The 22,685-nt window shown below is 34.8% G+C and overlaps 1 protein-coding gene across 1 annotated transcript in view; it reads left to right on the top strand.

Annotated features, from left to right (window-relative positions):
- Window positions 1-22,685, top strand: part of MALRD1 (MAM and LDL receptor class A domain containing 1) — a 243,807-nt gene that overhangs the window by 177,318 nt on the left and 43,804 nt on the right. The window contains exons 31-34 of the mRNA XM_086740250.1: window positions 825-830; window positions 12,638-12,907; window positions 18,255-18,380; window positions 20,345-20,411. Coding sequence (XP_086596376.1) covers window positions 825-830; window positions 12,638-12,907; window positions 18,255-18,380; window positions 20,345-20,411 — 469 coding nt within the window. The remainder of the gene's footprint in view (window positions 1-824; window positions 831-12,637; window positions 12,908-18,254; window positions 18,381-20,344; window positions 20,412-22,685) is intronic.

The raw sequence follows: 22,685 nt of genomic DNA, 5'->3' as shown, positions 1-22,685 counted from the left end.
TTTTTCATGGTTTTGTACTGTCCTGGGAAGAGTCCTATCCTAAAAATCCTTGTTGGCCAGGTAGGCCAAATCTGTGCATGTGAAGACACAAGAGAACTACCCAAGATCGGTATAATAAAATAAACCACAGCAGTTTAGGGGGAAGAAACTTTCTCTGACTTCTAAATATTGTTCCTGTCAAAGAGCAGCTACTTAGGAGGAGGCGTTATTTTTTTACTAATAATTGTTTCTGAGTAACCACTTAAAAATTCAGGTGGCAAAATTTGAAGATATTACCTGCAAATAGTATAAAATCACTGCCCTGTAGACATTGGAGCAAGAACACTTTCCTTTAACAAAAACAGTGTGAAAGTTTACCTACTCCACTGCCAGTCTTGCTTTGATTTTTGTTCATCATGTTTATTCAGACTTAGCTCAAAGAAAAATGTATTATCTGCAATACAGGTTTTGTGAAATGTTCTCCCTTTCAGAAGATAACTTTGCCACTGCAGATCTTTTTCCTTTCTCTGTATTGTTACTTTTCAGCTTGTCTTTAATTACTGTGTGTTTCCTGAGGCAACATGTTCTAAATAGAAGCAATCACAATTTAGCTGGTTGGGAGCTCAAAACAATAAAGCATTACCAGCAGCTCTAATTCAGCTGGGGTTTTTATTTGTTTTTAAGCATGCAGCCCTTATTAGCCATGAGTGTTTCTACAGATCCAAGAGTGTTTCTGAACATCTAAACAAAGTGTGGTCAAGCTACTTGCTGGCCTATTGCAGAAGTAACTTCTAGCTGATGCCCATTGCACAGAGAGAGCTGCAGTGACAGCTGTCAGTGCACAGGATCTGGTTTAGTTCAGAATCAACTGCTAAACCGGATGGATGCACTCTTATCACATTTCAAGGTCCTTTATTTTCTGTTAATACAGGTGTGTGAAGATCTTCTATTACAGGAATTAGTGCATCTTAGGGACCAAATAATTTAGTTGTTACTCAGTTCTAACCACCTTCTTTGAACTTTTAAGTAATACTTTGATTTTTGAAATTTTTTTCATTTAATATCTTATTTTTTTTAAATAAAATTTTAAAAACCCTTTTCATTTCTAGTTTCAGAAGTATCAAGCATACCAAAGTATTGAATTAGATTTTGTATTCACTAATACCTGTCTTATAGTATTTTCTAGTTCAGCTGAAATAGAAGGCACCACAGAAATTCTTAAAATTTCTGCCTCTACTTAATTTAAATCCCAGCATTAATCCAAAAAGGCATGACACCTAAACTTTATTCTGCTAATATAGATTAGAATGCTGTGTTTCATCACTTACTCATTACTGGAGAAAGAAACTAGATGGTCAAAGTCTATGTAATTTAAATAATGAGATATTAGTTACATAGCACTTTTATGCATTGGCAGAGTATTCTCAAGAATGTCTCAAGACATTTTATGATGTCTTCCAGAGATCACCAAAGCCAAATATTTGTGCTTATGGAGATCTTCTGCTGGAAGAAGGTAAATCTCAGTACATAGTCAGCACTGGCTGCTATTCCAGCCCTTGCACGCAGTGAGGTTATCTGCTAGCCTCTCTTTAGCAACAGCTCTTTGTGAACTTATACCTCTAAATAGTACTGCTTTAAGTAGTTGCTTTACACTTTTGTTTACTCAAAAATAATAGTGATGATTCTTTAAGATTAATATTTTGGCTGCATCTTGGGTATAAACAGGACTGCAAACATTATGCAGTGCCCTAGGCTCTACAGTGTTTGAGAAACAAGTATATGCTTTTCCATCGTCATTCACGCTTTCAGTGTTTCTCACCAGTTTAGTATTAACATTGCTTTTAAAATAATTAACAATTCAAAGAAAATAATGTTCTACTCCACCTTTCCTTATCATTCTGTATTTTTTCATTTCTTTCTCTGTTTGCTTTCATAGTTTATTTCCCACAGCTGCTCAGTGCTCTCTGAAGTATTTTCCTTCTTTTCTGCTGTTTTGTGAACTACTTTTATCATCCTTAATCAGTTTATTGTAAAGTTTTTTCTACTCCTACACTGCTTTTTTTTATCTGTTCTTTTCTTATTTCTTCACAACATATATTTTTTTTTAAGTGTTTTTAGCATATCAACTTAACACATGAGAAACGACTTCCAGTGTTACAACTTTCCCTCCACACCTTACTGCAGCTTCACTTTTACCTGGGAGATTTGTCAGCAGTAGAAAATATCATTATGTATAGATACATTGGAGATAAAAGGACAAATCAAACACTACAAAAGACTCAGCACAGACAGAACATGTTGTCTGTAACACAGTGTCATCTGATCATGTTGGAATTGTGCAAAAATGAATACTATTTCCCAGGTTATTGTGAGTTGTTTTTTTTTTCTAATGTTGTTGTAGTTCTTGACTTCATAGCATAGGTTACCAACAAAAGGGTCAGATTTGCCCTTAGATACTGAAGTACAGTTTTCAGTGCTTGTTTATGACTTTCACTTTGGTGAAAAGTGTGCTTTAACATGCCATAACTCATCCAAGTCTTCCCACTACTCTGTAGCAAAACACAAACTAGACCTGCTATAAAGGTTTTAAATAATCCTTACGTTGAATAAAGTTTCCCTTGTGAAGAAACAAACAGAAGAAGCAAATCAGAATCTGTGAATTACAAGACTGGGTTTGGTTCTACATTCAGGCCCAAGCCACCTAGTACTTTAAAGTTTTGTTGGTTTTTTTTTCTGTTTTGGGTTTTTTTTTAATAGACACAAAGACTTACTACTACCTTAAAACCAAATCTAGAAACTGAATCTTCAATTTCTTTAACTCACCATAAGACAGTAATGAGAGATAGCCATCTATTCCTATAGATCATCTTTCCTAACTTTCTAGGACAGCTGTCATTGCAAAGAAGCACTGAGGCAAAGGAAATCATGTATCAACCACAAAATTTAGGATAGATACACTCAGAACTTCAAGTCAGCTATAGTAAGTAAGGAAAAAACCAGTCAGCAACATAACTTGTCTCCAACAGTTATGAGTGCCTGGAAAAGAGTATGAGAAAAGGGGAATTACACATACTGTTTTCCCTCAGTACTTTCCCCACTGTTAGGAATTTGTAATTCAGAGTCTTCCTAAACTGTACATAATCTGAGCATAGTGATCCTTAGGGTTTTTTTCCCTTGAACTTGTCAGTTTCCCTTTTAACATCAGAGAAATTTTTAATATTCTGGAATTAAATTTTATGCTGATACTTGTATGAATCTAGGCTTATCTTCATGAACAGAAAAGCTGTTCAGTGCTTTCTCATTTAGGTCTTGAAAAGTATAAACATTCTATTTAAATCTTGGTGATTCATTCTTCTGTCTCGTGGGTAGAATTTCTTCAAGACTTCTCCCTATTCAGTTTCAGATATCACAAGAGATGTATGCCTGACAGACCAAATCCTGAAGTTCTTTCAGAGCAAAACAGTCTCCATTGATCTCCAAAAAACAGCAGAATTAGGCTTTGTCTAATATCAATATGCAATACCATATCAAACAGGTATTAAAGGTGCAGGTTCAGGCACCCAGCTGAGGAGTGTGTCCCAAAGCGCCAGAACTCTATCTTTGTTCAAGGTGCAAGGAAATGGACTTTATCACCAACATCTTCTAACACAAACTGTCTCAGAAAAGTGTTTATAATTAAAACATGGCAGAATGAAGATTATTCCTAAGACTTTCTCACTGAAGTAACTTAGTGACAGAATAGTGACAATAAAGACTATTTCCATATAGCATAGATAGCATAAAGAAAGAGGGAAAAAAAATAAATCTGTGTGGATTATGAGCTAAAGGTCACTGGTCAAGGTTTTCAAAATCAATCATTACTCTGAGCTACTATAATTTTAGGTGCTTTCTTTAGGTATCTTAAAGGTATCTAGTTTTCAGAAAATGGTGAGTAGCCGTTCTTCAGAAGTGCGATTTTGGATTAGAAACCATAGAGCAAAGGTAATACACCTGGAAATGCTAATTTTGTAAAATCTTGGCTAGTTATTATGTATTTGTTTCTCTTATAACATATATTGAGGACTTTTTCTCCCTATTTTATCCCTGCTTCATAGAACACACTTTTTGAATCCTGATTGTCCGTAAACCCTCCTTGTTCTTTCTGCCACAGGCCTTCATTCGCTTTGCAACAGGATCTGTGTGTTTATATACAATGATATAACTTTTAATCATGTTATTGAATACTATTTTACTCAGAGCACCATCTACTTTTTCCAATACAGATAAATCCCTGAGGAGTGACAATTGATCATTTTGTTTTCTCTGTGCACATTATTCAGATACACCTCTGAATGTAGAATTATTTATCTTTATGAAGAGATTATCTATACAGCATACAGCTACAGTGTCCAAATACTTCAAAAATATTTGATAATTACTTCTTGTAGCATAATGTTATCTACCTGCCAACTAAAAAAAGAATGAAATAAAATAACATGTATCATTTTGGATATCAGATTGGAAACGTCAAAATAACCAAAAAGCGAGAATATGAAATGGCCAAAAAGTTTCTACAGACTCTAAAACAGGGGGTAGAAGCATTATAGGCAAACTAGCCAAATAACCAAACAGCCTAGAAACCATTCATTGGCAGATAATTTTGTATGCTTTCTCAGAATTTCAGTAGATCTCTTTTCATTAGATCTTATAAGAAAAGCATAACTGACACCTGAGTCTAATTAAGAGAGAACAACCTAAAAAGTACAGTGGGTTTTTGCGTGTTATTTGTGAAAAAAAATAGCCCAGCAGTACAGTCATGCTGAAGGGTGTGGTGCATACGAAGCAATAGTGGGAAAATTCTATAGAACAGAATTCATCTGACAAAGGCTTAGACCAAGTCAATGGTCCATCTCTGAAACTCCCAGAGCCTGAATGTAGGAGATACTGGAAGGGTTAACCGCCTGAGTTGCTGATACTAAGGTGTTAGATCACAGGCAAAAACTCTGTAGAGGAGACATAAGTCCTGATGTCTTTAAGCTGCAGAGCCAGGGGAATCACTGTTAGCTTGTCTGATTGTGCTTGCAGTGAAGCAAAAATCCATCTCAGGTGGAGATCTCAGGGAGTTTCTTTTCTCAAAAGCCAGAGGTGATTCATGGGGAGCTGCTGGGGAAGGCTGCTTGGAAAAACAAAGGAGGGGAAGAGGAAAGCAGTGATAGAGGACTGGGGATAGCGGGGATGCTTGTGAATAGTTTCTTTAGTTAATTACTTTCTCCCTGATATCAATCAGAATATGGTTTAGATCCTCATTGCTTGGCAGAGATAGGACATTTCTGCATTTCTGAAGAGTAAAAATTAAGATCCAGAATATAATACCTTAAAGAGATTCTTCAGCCTGTTTCAATATCTTCCAGTGCACAGACTTAGCTGGCAGTGAAGCAACTTTTTTTTTTTTTTTGTGGATTTCACAGGAAGGGAAATTTGGAATAATTTCAGGATAAGACATTTACACTATATAAACTAGCATAATTGCAGGGAGGTTGGACTGGATGACCTTTAAAGGTCCTTTCCAACACAAACTATTCTATGATTCTATAATTAATGGCAATTATGTCATCTATGTTTAAACAAATAAATATAACACCTTACTCCAAATCTTTCTGTTTCTCTCTGCCTTTTTATACCTGTACAGAATACTGAAATCTTTTAGGTGCCTTTTGGGAAATTAAAAATATTTGGATTTTTTAATAATGTATTAAAATAGTTTCATTAATATTAAATTTCCAAAACTCATCTGTTTACACAAAAAAAAAAACCCAAGCAAGCCTCAAATCACAGAGATGATATTTTGCCTTGCTAAATTTGTTCATAAAAATCAACATATTTCCTGGGAGGGAGAAAGAGAAATCATTTTTGGAATGAAATAGTTTCATTACACTACCTTAGAGAGAAGAAAATTCTCAGACTCTTCATTATGTAAAACTTACCTGTCTCCTCAATAAGAGTAAATCACAAGCTCAGATTCATCTCAGAAACTATACAGAGCTTACCATAGTTTTCTTCAGGACTTTTCTCAGTTGATGGTAAATTTGTACCTGTAGATGCTACCTTTCTTTATAAGTCGAGCAATAAAAGATTTAGCATAACGTTGTGTTCCCACTCCACCTAGGAAAATGTACTGATCTCAAGAAACTGCTCTTTTCTCCTCTTCAAACCTGTTCTGTAGTTCAGCCCATCTCATTTTGTTGCAAACTAAAGCTTCACAGCTTCACCAGTTCTTCATTGCTCCTAATAAATAAGCAAATGAATAAATCCACCACAATAGCATGCATAGCTAGCAATTCCTGGACTATTGTTAGAAGAAATATGACAAATATTGGCATATTTCTGTCACAGGTAGTGAATGTGTTCCAGCAGCATTTCTCTGAGTGAAAACTATAAATCATAGCTTTATTTTACCAGCAGTAAACCTGTCTGTTCTCCATTATGTATGTATGCTAGCAGACTGTGATTATTCAAAATAAATTTTGCACAATTCTGCACAGACATATAAAACTCTGAAGTCATTGGGCCACATTCCATTTTTGTTAATTCTGGTTTTGTAACAGGGTCTCTGGGATCCTTTTCAGCACCCTGCCCCATACCTCTGTGTTCTCACAAGGGGAGGAGATTTAAAGATTCAATTGCCCAGGCTCCATTTCCCTTTTTTTTTTTTTTTTTTTTTTTTTGTCTTTTTACAAGGTTTGAAATTAACGTTTTATTTTCTAGCAGAAGCTTTATTGGCACTGATAAAGACTCACAGACAAATTGTTAAAGTATTTGAACAACTTTAGTCTGGTTAATTTTTTTTAACAAGGTTGTTTCCTTGAAGCCACCTTGAATGGGCTGATTTCATGCCCTGATCCAATGTTTACTGAAGTGAAAATGAGGACTGCCACTTATTTCAACTTAATTAATACATTGGATTGGCCCCGTAATTAATTTATACTCTTATCTAATGAAAGATGTTGAAGGTGGTTATTTTTGGCCTCTTTTAGCTACCGTTAATAGGTCTACTGTTTTTATTAGATTTAGTAGGCAAATTACTTATGCAAATATATCAGACAGATAGTTAGTTTTCAAGGGTCTGATGCAAGGCCCATTAAAATCAATGAGTCTTCCCATTTACCTAAATGGGCTTTAGAGCAAGCTCTGATACAACTGAGTTAATGCTGTGTAATAGCATGTGGTAATTTTATTTCATGCTTCCTAGTGTTGACTGTAGTGCCAGTGTCTACTAGTCTTAATTAGAATTCACTGTTACAGGTGATATATAAATATAAATGGAGGCCTACTGTGCACCAGAGATCTTGGTATCTGAACAAGAAAGGCAGAAAAGACATGGATAGCATGGAGGTGTTGTTTCATCCAAATAAAGCATGTTTGTGTTTCTAGCTGTGCTAATGACTGCATAATACAAACATTTATTTTATATTAGTATTTGGGTAATAGCAGTTCTGTGGTTTCCTGTGACTGAATCCCTGTGATTCATGGGCAAAATGTTTACAGTGCCGACCTGTGAAGTTTGGCATTTGATCAGGAAAACAAGATCGGTACACTCCATGGGTGACAAAGACAATAGTACAAGAAAGCATATGTGTACAGAAAAAGTGCATCAAACAGCAGTAAGCCTTTAACAAATACCTACCCCACAAACGTGTAATTATGTCCTTGATGATGAGCACTTATTGACTTAACACTTTTCACACTGTAAAGGTTCCTTACTCCAAAATCATCAGCTCATGAACCCTATTTAGGATAACAGATGTTTTGATGGTCAGCACATTGAAATAAAAACATATCTAAAAGCACCCATTTTATCAGACAATAGTGAAATACAGTTATATTCAGCTGTAGCTATTGCAGTTCATGAAGCAGTAAGTACCAAAGTTGGTTTGCTTTACACACCAGTCTGATTTTTACTTTTTTTTTGTATCCACCTCAACTATCTAATTTCTCTTCAGAGTGTGAGGATGCTTTTAGGGGAGCACTTCTTGGTTCTTAGGTCATAACTCACCCTCCACAGTGGCAGGAGTAGGTTTCACAAAGGATTTAGGATCAAATTAAAATGTCATTTTTTAGGACGTAATTAAAATGCCTTCTTTATGATGTACAAGTAGATGTTATATGCACATTTTAAAACCCTTTCTTTAATTTTGGTTGTTTGCCGTAGGCAAGGTGAAAATAAGTGTGAAATAAAACACTGAGTGCAAAGTAAAATAAATAAGGACCTATCCTCATCTTGCTAGTTAAAAAATTATGATCCTTTTAGCTATAACGGAACATCAACAATTGCTGCTGTTTGTCATGCAGTTCTAAATCCAGACTTAGTGCTCCGCAGAGCAGAGGTTCTTTTCTCTAAAATTGCTTTTGATTAGTTTGCTTTTCATCTATGTGCAAATACTGAATGTATTTCTGAGGATCTCCAGTCCTGCTTTTCAGTGATCATGCAGCCTGGATACAGAAAGCTAAGCTTTTATCCTGTATTCCTTAGAACACATCATTTTCAGTAGATTTATCTCCAAATCCTTAAACAACTTCAAATAAGTACTGCTTTTAAAATAAGTAACCTGTATAATATCTCCTCCACTCCTGAATGTGGTCTGAAAATGAGAGCCACTCTCATCAGGACATGAGTGCTGTGTTGGGCACATCTTTTCTGCATTTTGAAAAAGGTGAGAGAAACATTTTTTTGGCATGTCAGTATTAGACAACTGTTGAATCTAAGGATTTTCAGAGACTCAAATGGCCAGTGGGCCACAAATGGATAGTCCAATTTGCATTGAAAACCACATTTCAGCTTCTGCTGTTTACATAACCTTCATATAAATCTACAAGAGTGAATGTAAGATTCATGTATATGCATAAATTTAAAGTTAGTTTCTACGGCTGAATCAGGTGAGTGTTCCACTCAGCACAATGGAGGGTATTTATCATGAATCTCTCCTAAGTGTCAGCTCATTTTTCACTGCAAACCACACTGCAGTGTTAACAGTTTAGTTTAATTCTTCCCAGTGGCAAGGAAATGGAATGAATATTGCCACTCTTTAGAATGAAACATGTCAGTAGCAGATATAGCAATGATGAGTTTAATACAAATAATTACATAGATAGTAGCTTTGCATTCAAGCAATTAGTTTTGCATTAATATGTTGCTTGAGATTTCTTTTCAGTTAGAATTAGTTAATGATTTTCTAGATTTGCATACTCCTAATTACTCAGTTTTAAATGTTAGATATATATAAATTAATGTTTTATAAATTTTCAAAAATGTTACCAGGCGCATTTAGTTTATAATTAAGAAAAGCATCTATAACCTACTTTATGTAAAGTAAATAGATTGAACTTGGGAGTACAGTTTTGGCAGATCACAGCAATCATAATGTTTTATACAATGTCATCCAGAGTACAATTTTCCTACTGCATCTGAAACCAACCAAACAGACATGAACTAATTAATACATAATGTGAGTAAATAAACAAGATTATATTCTTATGGTCTTTGAGGTATATTATAATTTTATTTATTGTTCTGATCTAAAATAATTTTGCTGATTTCAGGGTATCACTTTGGATTTTTATTAATGTACCAAAAACATAAACCAGACCTCAAAAAGACGCCTCGTTAACCTGACCCCTAACTTAACCTCCAGTATAAATTAGAGACATCTTCACCGCTTTCAGTGAATATTGCACACTCTAAAATAATAAGCCTGCAAGTCAGGGAGAACTTTTTTCTACACATTATTGTCTAACAATAGGGAATCATGATAGAAAATAATAATAATAAAAGTAATCTGCCATTCAATAAAGCATGCAAGCATTTGCTTAACTGCTGAATTTCGTATGGGATCTGCTCCTTGCAGGGGGGTTGGACTAGATGACCTTTGAAGGTCCCTTCCAACCCTAGCCATTCTATGATTCTATGATTTACATGCATAAGCGCTTTGTACGGTTGGGACCATAAGGCTAAACTGATCAGTGCTGCAAAAGCCAAAAGCCAGTTTAACACTCCAGACTAGTTTCATAACAAGCAACGGATTCAAGCATTATTGAATTTAAGAGGGGATTTCAAAGTTCGGGGTTTTTCCCAAACAAAGTTGGGGACAAAACCTATTAGCAAACATATAATGAATCTGACAGGTATAAAGTATTAAACTGAGCCAAAAATGCTCAAAAATATGCTATAAGTGCCATCTTTCCTGCAACATAAACAAGTGACCATAGTAAAGTCAAACGTATTGGAACTGTGTGGAGTTACTTTTCACTATCAGAACAAACACAGATAACCTAAAACTGGACTACACAATGTCAAAAGTGCATGCCTAAGAGGAACTGACTGCAGCTTAAGTCATTTTCCTTGCCTAAATGCCTCCTAGCCATTGTGAGGAAAAGGGCCAGAAGTAACAACGAAAAAAAACCCGCTATCTAGTATAATCTTACCTTTTTTGTTCCAGAGGAAGTAAAACTAAAAGTATAAAATAATTTTATTTTTAAATCCATTGCATAAGATCTGCTCTATTTTTAACAGTACCTGTTGTATATCAATATAGAGAGAAATACGTTATCCGAATAACTTTTCATACATTTCATTCGTATCTTGGCAGAATTGTGGCCTTATATACAAGTTCTTCATTATGAACTCAATTCTAACATCTTTATGTGCTACTATTATTAATTATCTGATAAAATACAGGAATAAAGTAGGGAAAAAAAGCAAAATCTAAAATATTTTTAATTTGTCCAAAAATAAATTTACTATGTGATTTATATGTCTATAATCAACCATCTAAAGACAACTTTCATAAGCCTTTTCAAGTAGGATAAATGAAAATAATTTTTTGAGATTAACACATTTATGAAACACATATCCTGAAAATGCAATCTTTTCAATCCCATTTAAAATTACATTCCTTTGAGGTATTTATGATGTAATTCCAAATACAAACAAGCCAAAAGATCAGTAGGTTATTATTTTCACTGTCAAAATCCATTATTGTTGATTTATGTTTAGTTTATGTCCAGTGTATGAAATACATTTTTCTAGTAGCATGACCAAATTCAACAACACTAGCAATATGAAATGATACCAGGAATATTCTATTGTATGAAGCTTTTCAGTTACAATTTCCTGACATTAAGTCAACATGAAAATCAAAACTTGCTAAGCTAGCAAAGGTCAATGTTAGACAGCAATTTGAGCTCCTTTTCCTTGTCACTGTTTCACAAACAACCAGATGGTAAAATAATACTAGTACTCTGTTTATCTGAACACATTAGCAGTTCATTTGTTGCACAAAATGCTATTGTTATTCATGATGCAGGTACTTTAGAAAGTAAGCATGTTTCACCAAAGTTCTCCTGCTGTAAAACTTCAACCTTCAACCACAAACATACTGCCATGCCCGGTGGATTAAAAGTAGTAAAATAGTGCCAAAATCCACATATTCGCTTACAGCGTGTCATGCCTTAATGCAGCCGTAACATTTGACTTCTGAGGTCAGAGAGAAATGCTTACACCATTTCAAAAGCCAAGCCAAAACCCATCCATGAACTTTTGCACTTGGTCTGCTCTGCTTCAGCCCAAGTCACAGTAAAACTCCTCCTGTCTTTTACAGAGGTGATGACATTAATTTGTCTTCCCTTGTCTCTAAAAATCATAATATTATTCTCTGTACTCACTTGCTGCAAATTGATGTAGAAAAGATTACATATGTAGATATAGAGTTAAATTCTGGAGATTTTTCTCTTTTCCTTACACATAAAACAAAAATTACAGTTACCCATCACATTGCTCCCACGGGAGACACTGTTATGTGAAGAACACAGTGTTAGCATAGCCAGCTTCTTAGAATGCAGTTTCTGTAAATAGCTCTGATGCTTCTGCTGGTAAAATTCAGTTGCAATGTTTTTTGTAGGAAGAAGGAGGGACTTGAGTGTCTGAGACAAATGTATTTGTATAAGTGATCACAGAAAGGTTTTTTCAGTACTTTTTCCAGGCATGCAAGTAATCATGGAATATTTCTTCTTTTGTCAGCTGTTTGAATTACTTAAATTCTGAAATCTAAAAATGCATGGTTTTTGGTTTTACTGGAAACTTTTATCTAGTGTTTTCTTTTATTTGATTCTGTATCACACCAAACTAAGCTACAGAATCAGAGTGATAATAAACTATGTCAGTAAAAATCTTTGTTGTTACTTTGTGGAAGTCTTACTCTGCTGAGGGTTCAGACCTTACCATGGATAATAACTTTTCATTAAATGAGTTCCTTGTAGATCAGACTTACACAGTCTTCAGGGTTTTTTCAGTATACAAGTAGAGGAAGATTGTAACTTCAGTGCTGTCAAGAATATTTTTAACCCCTTCCTGAAAAATACATTTTATTAATACTTTGATATTAACCTTTCTGTACGTACATGGCACAAGCAACAAATGCTGAAAATGAGACGAAGTGTTTTTAATAGTATGTTCGGTACTTAGGAGCTGTGGTTTTATACAAGTTTTTTTTTTAAATTATTTTTGCAGTTTAGTAATCAAAATCAGCTGCCTTCCCAGCAGTCCCTGTGTATATCTCAAAGGCAGTATAGATGAGTATTGAAAAAAGAGAATCAATAAATATTCCTTTTTTTCTTGTACAATCAGCTGATCCACACCCTCCAACTTGCAGTAGTGACCAGTTCACATGTGCATACGTGCAGCAGTGTTTGCCCCTCGCTGCAAAATGCAATGGGAATGAAGATTGCATGGATGGAAGTGATGAAATGAACTGTCCCACGAAGATGCCTGTCACCATGTCTCCAGGCTCCTGCAAGCAGACAGAGTTCCTGTGTCCTTCCAAAGGCTGTATCCCATCCCTTATGAAATGCGATGGTGTGCCTGACTGCCACCTTAACGAAGATGAAGTTGGCTGCCGTAAGTTACTTTCATTGCTACAATTTAGGCCATGCTAACTTACTTCCTGAAAGAGTGATGTGAAAAAGAGCAGCATAATGAAGTATAGTGCAAAATTCACTATTACTTCATCAAGAAAAATATTATTTATATCACATATAGTGTGTTACTTAGGGACACACTCTACATTTGCAAATAATTTCGCTTATGCATTCTTATTTCCTGGCTATCAACTTTGATAAATGCTTAATATAATTTGCATTGTATTTCTCTTAATAATAGGAAGCATTTCCACTTTTTTTTCCCATAGATTAGTCATCTGCAGTTGCATTGCCTCATCTTTGATTACAGTATGATAGATAGACTTTTGCAGTTCTGTAATTCAGAAACATTCAAGGCGATCCTGACCTTTCAAGGATTTTGAAATCAAGTCTGTTCATGCAACAGCAGCAACCTCTGGCCCAAACAAGGAAAAGGGCTCACAAGCAAAATGCAAGGACAAAAATTTTTGAATGTAACTGTAATGAGATACCATGGATTTTCAGATAGACACAAAAGTGAGTGTCTGTCCATTTAAAAACATTTCATTATTTGTACATGAGCTGAGACCAAACGTTTCATTCCAGGAAGGGCAAAACAACTAGCTATATAGAAAAAAAAAAAAAAAAAAAAAAGAACTTTTCACTCTGCAAATATTTTTTAGCATTTTATTTTTCGTCCTTATCATAACCAAAACAATTAATAAAATATCAGTTTCCTATGGGCTAGAAATTCAAGTTCTTTAATACTTTATATCAAAACTACTGAATATACAGGCAGGCCACTGCACATGCCTTTTCTTTTAAAAAATGACTCTATAAAACTGGCATGGACTTTGCAGACTATGTGTGCATGCCTTTCTAGGCACTTTTGTTTAGAAATGGGCTCTGTGGTTTTGTTGCAAAAGGCAACAAAGGTTGGAGATAACTCTTACCTTAAAAGTACATGTACATCCCAACTCCAGACCAGACTGGAGCAGCTGGAGCAGCAAACCCAGACTCCAGCAGCTAATGTGTTCTTCTAAAATCCCCAAATCCTAAGGCCACAAGATTTCCATGGGTATCAATATTCCCCAAAATAACTGAGATATTGTTTCAGTGCCTTTGATTTCTAAGCAATGCCCAAGGAATGAGGGGAAATTAAGTCCTGGTCTATTCAAAAAACAAAAAATCTCCATAGATATTGCACACCTTGGGATTCTGAGTTGGGTGGAAACAGTCAAATCTGTAATCACATTGTTACTCCAAAATTCAATTTTTACTATATAAATATGTACGTTTTTACAATACAAGATAGGAATACAGAAGCAGCAACTCATACTTCTTCTCTGAAGAAGAAACTGATTGCAGGGCAAAGCAAAAAGTGTCTAGTGGCAGCTTGGAATGGAATCAGTGAAAAGTTTACTACTCATTCTCCCATTGAAATGTAGATGCCACAAGTGCAGCATTTCATCTCTAGCTGCCTACTTTTAACACATGAAATGTCATGTAAGTTTGTCAACAGAGAAAATTCAGAGAGGGAAAATGTAAATATCTCACAAAGTTTGTTTATTTTATTGGAATATTTGCATATTCTGTAAAATCAATTGCTGTGCTAGTAACGCCAGCCTATATATACCATAAAAAATCACAGATTGCGAGTGGAGGTTTTTTTACCAAGTTTAGACTGAAATTGAATATTTTTTCTAAGTAGTTATGAACACAGAGTAGGATTTAAGCAGCACAGTATTGTGGTTTTCTTTTTTCCCTTGGCACAGATCAAATCTTCCTACTGATTTTAGAAAATTTCTATTTAGGAATTACTGACACCTTCCATTTTGTGTGTGGTATGGGCCTTAGCAATTTCATTCATTTAAGGTAACAACAGACAGTCAAAAATGTTCTGGCTTCTGAATTCAGGAATTAATCAGAGGAAGTTTTCTTCTGGGATGAGGACTAGTTGTCAAAATGAATCTTGCGTCTTGCAAAGACTAAGTATAAAACCCAAAAGAAGGCCAGGACAAAGAAAAACAAATTTAAAAAATGCATTAGTCAGATCTCTACTACAACCACAATTTCAACCAGAGAAATGCTTTTCTGCATGACTTAGAGATTTACGCAGACAGAATTTCCCATAGAGTTCACTCAGCAGCTAGGTTGTACAGTATTATGTTTATACTGTTTTATACTTACTAATGTGTTGAATTTTATTACTTCCTGCTTTTAACAAGAAAATCTTAGAACTGTTTTCCGGTTATAGACATTTTACTTGGTCAGCCCTCTTCTCACTGTCAATTTTAGTGAAGGGTACTTTATCTCATGTATTCAATATAATTTTTTCTTTTAAATTGTCTGATTACAATGGTAAGGGTGTAAAATAAACACATTACCTTTTCCACAGGCCTAAACACCATTTGACTGAAGTGCTAACAGCAATGAACAAAAAATGATTTCTCAGTTCTCTGTAGTGCACCAAAATGTATCTGTTGTGGTCCTGGTAACTCTTAAATACCTAGTGAATATTGCAAATTGCATACTTTCAAAGGATCTGTGATATTGTTATCATTTGGACCTGGAAAATGAAATATAGGCAAAAATCTGGTATTTTCACTTTCATATCTCCACTTTTTTTTAATGCCTTCATTTAATATCTTTATCCCAAAAACACTTGAAGGCCTCTCATGAAAGAAAGAATAACTAGTTGGAGAAATTTGAGGCTACTTGTAACTGTGCTAACAGTGAGCAATATTAATTGTAGCTTCAACACAATAAGAGAAATAACGTTGTTTTTTAAATGTGCTCTTAACATTCTTTACTGCGACACCAATAACTTAGTGTCATTATCCTTTCTGTCTTAAACGCTGGATCTATGCAAAGTATTCAGCAGTCAGATCCAGCGCTATGACCTCTGTAATTGGTATAAAAATCTCAGTGCAGTAAACTTGCTCAGGGTAGAGGGACATGTGAAAAATTTATTAGCAGTTCTTCTGTTTTATCTTCAGACATGAGTCGAAGAGCCAGTCCAGGGCTAGGGGAAATAATAAAGGGCTAAATGAGACTTTCTTTAATTGGGACAACACTCAATGAAAGTTAGAGCTCAGGAACTGAATCTCTGTGTTAGTCATAACACATATGACAAACCATAAGCACTACTCTGTATCCACATAGTTTACAGCATCCTCAAAATAGATGTGCAGGAAAAAAAGGTCTAAACATAAGAAGAATATGTTTTATGTCAAATTTCCAACTTCGTTCCTGTTGAAGTTCTCGTTTGAACACATAATTATGATTATGGTATTTGTGTGGTATTGGGAGGTATTTGTGTGGTATTGGGAGGTATTTGTGTGCAAATGACCACTTACGAAACTGGTTCAAATACCATTGGGACATCATCCCCCAAATTGTAAAGGGTGTCGAGGATTTGGATCTGATTGCAGACAAAATAAGCATGAGATTATTATTTGGTTAGGAAAGTGCAGCAGAGGGAATGGAACTGTCAGTTACTTTCTGGAAAGCTGAAGATCATAAGAGATAGATGGTAGGATATATTACACATGTGGAGTGATGATGAAATCTGCTGGGTTTTTTCATCCTGCCACAACCTGTTCAGCCAGACAGAGTGGTCAAGGGAATAGAAAGTAGAAAAAGATTTTTTTTTTTCTTGTTGTTGCTTTCATCCTGCTGTCACGACCAGCAGATTCCCTCTTCAATATCAAGAATTCAGTCAATCACAGAGACTTTTGTACAAATGCATATGCAGAACAGTACAGTGATAGTTTAAAATCAGCCAGAACTTTTAAATTCTCATAAAAGTGAAATTAAGTTAGAAATAAAAGCAAGCTTCTTTATAGAGTTGCTAGTATTCTTCTACATTTTTTTCTGCAAACTTTAGTAAATGGTCATGTAATGAAAAGATTTGATTCCACAAACCCTTACTCATATGAGTAATTTCATAGTTCTGAAAGAATATAAAAACTGGCAAGAGTTGACTGGGAAGATCAAAACTGGCAAGATTTTACTCCATTGTTGTGGTCTAAATTGAATTACAGTATTTTAAATTTATAGAATTATAGATTGGTTAGGGTTGGAAGGGACCTTCAAAGGTCATCTAATCCAAACCCCTGCAAGGAGCAGGGGCATCCTCAACTGGATCAGGTTGCTTAGAGCCCCGTCCAACCGGACCTTGAATGTTTCCAGGGATGGGGCATCCACCACCTCTCTGGGCAACCTGTTCCAGTGATCCACCATTCTCATTGTAATTTTTTTTTCCTTATATCTAGTCTAAATCTACCTTATTTTACTTTGAAACCATTACCCCTTGTCCTATCACAACAGACCCTGCTAAAAAGTTTATCCTAATTTATCATACTCTTACAGTGTATATAGGCCAGTGGTTTAAATTATGCCTAAGGGTGGAAGAGGTATATCCTACAGCAGTCTGGTCATCCAGCATAGGAGGCTTATTGCTGTGCATACTGGCTCCTCAATCCAGGAGCAAGAAAGCAAGTGCAGTAGTGTTGTATTTTTAATGTTCTTAGATTCTTTCTCACACTCTAAACTCTCAAGTTAATGTGAATATATCTAACTCTGATGGAGTCAACAGAGTCTGTCATGGTGACAGAGCTCTGCTTAAATTAGCTAAACAGAAAACTTAAAAATCAATAGTTTAAGGCAGCATAAGAGAAAATTGTGTCAAAATGTTGTTATACTCTACAGAAGACTGCAGGACCATTAGGTACATCCTGTAGATCAGTGACCCAGGAATAATTCAGTACCTGAAGGCTTATGTGATTCCAGTAAGACTTCCCCTTCATAATTCTTCTGGACAAACATAGAAAATATGACTGAATGCCCAAGCATAAAAAAGGAGTGCAAATTTAGATTTTTCAATATAGCACTTCTCTACTTTTTTTTATGTTAACTATCACTTAGTATCTAGCTTCTTGTAATAGAAGGAAACTACACACTGTCAGTTTTTTGGTTTATGTTTAAAAGTTAATTCCATCATTTTAGAAGTAGGTTATGAATAAGAGTTTATTATGTTTTGTGATATTTTCTTACAGATTTTTGTTGGGGTTTTGCAACTTACTCTGTCAATGTTTTAAGTAAATACACCCTCCTCTCCTTCACGAATATAACATGGGAAAACCCAGCTTCTGTAACATTTGTGCTCTGTGTTTGTTTACTTATTTATCTACTCAATATTAAAGTTGTATGTCTTTGAAGATAAAAGCTTTTGGAGATCACATAGATACAAGTTCATATACTGTAGTACAACTCAAGTTTTCTGGTTGAACAGCAAGGAAAGGAAAAATAGCTGATAATAACTGTCATGTTACTTTTCGTTTCAGCCATTAAAGACTGTTTCAATGGTTCTTTGTTATGTGCATCAACTAATCAATGTATAGCAATCTCTCAGCGTTGTGATGGCATTGCAGACTGCATTGATTTCAGCCTTGATGAGTCCAGCTGTTCAGGTACTTAGTTTTGCATAAAAATATCATTTGAGACAAAAAAAAAAAGTGTAGTCATTTTCTACTGAATCTTCAGGTAGTCCTGAAACTCAACAGAAATCCCTCTGCTAAAACTTAATCAAATTACATCAGGCATGAATTTTCCTGATGAAAGTATGACACAGATAAAATAGTGAGAGAACATGGGGTATTGACATGGGGTATTGACATGGGGTATTTCTTAAGCTATAAAGAGATTGTTGGTTTTTTTTTTTTAAAAAAAGCCTCTGTACTATACTACTGAGACACTCTCAATTTTAGCCAATTTAATAAACCGCTTAAGTTAACCCACATTTCGGAGTTAATAGGATTTTTATCTGGTATCCTCTTAAAGTGTAATGCAAATCCAAGTTGGAAAATATTAAAAAAAGAAAAATAGCATTTGTTTTAGCACAGTGCATTTCCCACAATATTCAGATTTAGAAAGGTAAGAACAGGACAATAATACACATCCAATCTGAAATAGATTTTTGTTACAAAATCTAACAAACACATAGTTGATGATATAAAGAATTAATTTTAGATTCAAATAATGTCAGTCAGAGACACAAAGTTACTGCATTTTTTTCCCAAGCCGGTTACGAACTCTGGGCCAATTCTGTGTGAACAGTACTCCTCTGACTTTGTTGAAGGTGCATTAGCTGAGAATTTAACTCTCTGTTTTTGTATAACTTATTATGACTTATGTGATAAATTTCACAATATATAGTATGCATTGTAATAATTGAATTCATTATAGTATGTTAAATGTTTATTCACAAACTAAAAGTTTTACATTCACTTCTCAGTAGGAGGCATCCACTGGTTTCTCTGGGAGTGAAACTTGCCCACAAGTATCGTGTTCATGATATATGTTTGTTATAATTTTTTTAATGTGAGACAAGAAATCATACTTTAACATCAAAATTTAACAATTTTACAATGCAAAAAAAAGAAGAATATATACTTGGTACATTTGGTTTGTAAGAAGCACTTAAATGAAAAGGAATGTATTCAGAAATTTGTTCAATGTAGAAGAATATTGAAGGTAAACTAGTAGACTTGCATGACCGTAAATGGTAAGTCTTTCAATATTTTCTCAGAAAGCAGACCTTTTAAGTAAGTAATTTACTTTCCAAAATTTCTTCTTAAAACTTGAGGTGTCCACACTGAATAGCACAGTTTATATGCCTCAGCAAACAATTTTGTGTGGCATATATCCAAAATTCTTTAGGTCTAATTTACATTTTGCCAGTTATTTTCTTACTAAGGAAGATTGAGGGTATTCGGTTTTGATTTTGAGTTTTTCTTGCTGCAGAGTTATAAAACTAAACTTCAGTAAAACAAAATGTGATGATGTAGAAATTCATGTTAAGGGATGCCAAAGTTGATAATAGTCTATCACTGACATCCCCCTCTACTTAAATATCTTTATTATTTTCAAGATTGATTTCTCTAGTTCTTATAAGAATGTGATTTTAAATGTTAAAATTCTGGACATCTTTAATAAGGTTGGTAACACAGGAGTAAGTGTCTGTTTATCACCCCTATATAAAAGCTATTAATAATAAAGTAGACTTACGTACTAATTAAGTATAAATCCAGTTCTTTTGGCTCTTATTTTGTGTATTCCTCTTTGTTTGAAAATCAAGTAAGTGGCAAAAGCTCAGTTTCTGGAGTCAAATTAAACTCTGACTTGAGAAAAATTAGAAGCCTGCTCAAGTGAAGCACCAGGATTTTTATAAGCTCAAGCGGAGCCTAATGACTATAATGTATTTACGACTTGACAGTTGTATCACTAAGTCAAGTTCTAAAGGAAGAGTTTTTGTAAGTGTTAAGCACCCAAAATGACAGGTGTGAATATTCTGCCATTTTGAAAATCAGACAATTGCAAATATAATAATGAGGAGGGGAAATTTAAATTATATTTTTCACTTTTATGTTTGCAGTTTGTCCTGAAAAATATTGTAAAAATGGAGGAAGATGCATCGTCAAAGATGACATTCCATTATGCCAGTAAGTTTCACTGGGGATTGATTTTACTTGAAGCTGGGAAAAGGTGCTGTTGAAACAGCTGGTTTTCTCCCCAGGGACTGAAACGTTCAACGGAAGTGTACTTTTAAAAGTCTCTGTATGTCTACACTATATTTATTTACAGTTGCTGAGTTAGACCACTCAATATTTTTAGAACAATATTATTTATCAGATACAATTTCCTGTAACTTTCATCTATCATTACATGAGACAACCTATTGGCCTGACAGCTTAAGTTTTCTGTGTCTTATTTCACGTTAACATTTAACAACATATGCTTCTATGAAAAATGATGCCTTACATGCAGCAAGTATTGTGTACCTCGGATGAGATTTACAGCCAGCCATGTTTTCATCGTTACCTGAACTTGTGATGTATTTCTGTTATAATGTTATTTTTTGCATTTATTTGGAGAAAGAAGGTAATGTTTTTGCGCTTATGCCGAACAAAGGCTTAGGCATATGCTTGTATTTTTCTGTGAATACTCCAAGCTGTAAAACATATAATCTATGCAGTTCTGATGTGGAACGTACAAGTCATTAGAAAGTGGCTCAGGCTATCTAAAGGGATTCATTTACACAAGATATCAATCTGTTTCCCACTGGGAAATTACAGGAGACTTTTTTAAAGTGCAAAGAATCAATGTTAAATGTTATCATGCTTTTGTCCTTCATGTGCTTCAGTGGATCTTGCCAAAGAGTTTGGCAAATTACTGAAGTGACTGTTCTATCAGAGTATCTATCTTAGTCAAGACCAGACATTAAGGTTTGTCTCCTAGTTTCTAGGAAACTCACATTAATAAGCATGCTGACAAAATCTCAGTAATTGCAGAATTTGTATCCTGTACTGGTTGAAGAAATATGATAAATAACATACTCAGAAAATATAGGCACTTTTATATAGAGTTCTTTGATTTAGCTCTCAGAAAACACTGTTAATTACCCACAAATTTCCCAAAGAATCTCCTCTACTATGGAACAGACAATGGTCTCTACAAGAAGCTTGGAATTTCATTAAGCTGGCTGTTTCAAAATTTCTTGGGACACAGAAATAGAGAAAGGGGACAAAAAACATAGCCGAAGGTTGCAGAAGGAATGGAATGGATAGCCAGAGGAAAACAAAGGGATTGGGAATAGCCAGGGAGTTTACAATTGGTAGATCAAACCATTGATCAACAAGAAAATTGCTTGTAGGGACAGGCACTGGGAGAGTAATTGAGATTTTAAGGATACAAGTGAATTATAAAAATAGAACTTATGTTAGGACTTATAAATGGAAGGAAACCAAATTAGCAAGTGTTCTTTATCCACAGAAATAAAAGATAGTCAGAAGAGTAAAATAGTAAATAGGACACTTTCCCTCAGCATTCAGTAAGGAACATGACATTGAATTCTAATGCAATGCATAGGTAATTGGAGCAAAGGCACAGAAAGGAAAATGATCTAACGGGTGGGCTAACATAACTCCAAGAGCTGTATGTGCTTGCGTTGGGGAAATAAGTCATCTCTATTCAAGAACACTAGAAAAGTCATGCATGTTGCAAGAGTGGAAGGGATGTGACTGGAGAATAGTAATTGGATAAGAAAAGGAACAGCCAGATCAATAGTCCGATATCAGTACCAGTCAAGGCTTTATAATATTTTGAAGGAATTACTCATACATATAGTAACAAGGGAGTTAGCCTTTTCTAAGATAAGCTTCTGTATGATATTTGAAAATCTCATGTCAACATCATGAAAAGAAAGAAAAGAATAAAAAGGTACTTTAAATGATAAAAAATAGCAATACAGTTTTCATTTCCTAGGGAAAAAAAAAAAATCCCAGAAATTAAAGTGGAAAAAAACCACTGATTTTTTTACCTGGTGTACTCAGTTCTTACCTTAAATTTTCTAAAACAGGGATGATAGATTTAGGTGGAGATATCTTCTTCTCTTGAGAGCAACTGCTTTTCTAGACTGCATGGTAGGTCAAGAGAAAAACCAGAGTGCATAACAATGCAGGAAGCCGGTGGCACAATAAGGAAACCCCTGAAAAGAGCAGAGTATGGATAATGCACTGTCACAGAAGAGACAGAAAAGGAGAGTCTTCCTAGATACCCAGAGATAATTGTGGGGAGATTGCAGTGATCCTAAAAGTCACTGAGTTTGACTAGTATTCATCAGTAACACTGTGGACAAGGGGAAATTTTGTTAACATATCCCTTTATTGCTATTTTTTTCTTACACAGCAGATTCCAATCTTCTTCCACTTGAGATG

The sequence above is a fragment of the Chlamydotis macqueenii genome, chromosome 2 (assembly GCF_036417535.1).
Source record: "Chlamydotis macqueenii isolate bChlMac1 chromosome 2, bChlMac1.mat, whole genome shotgun sequence".
Lineage (NCBI taxonomy): Eukaryota > Metazoa > Chordata > Aves > Otidiformes > Otididae > Chlamydotis > Chlamydotis macqueenii.
Note: the sequence above shows the minus strand (reverse complement) of the source record. Positions and strands in the feature narration are given on the sequence as shown.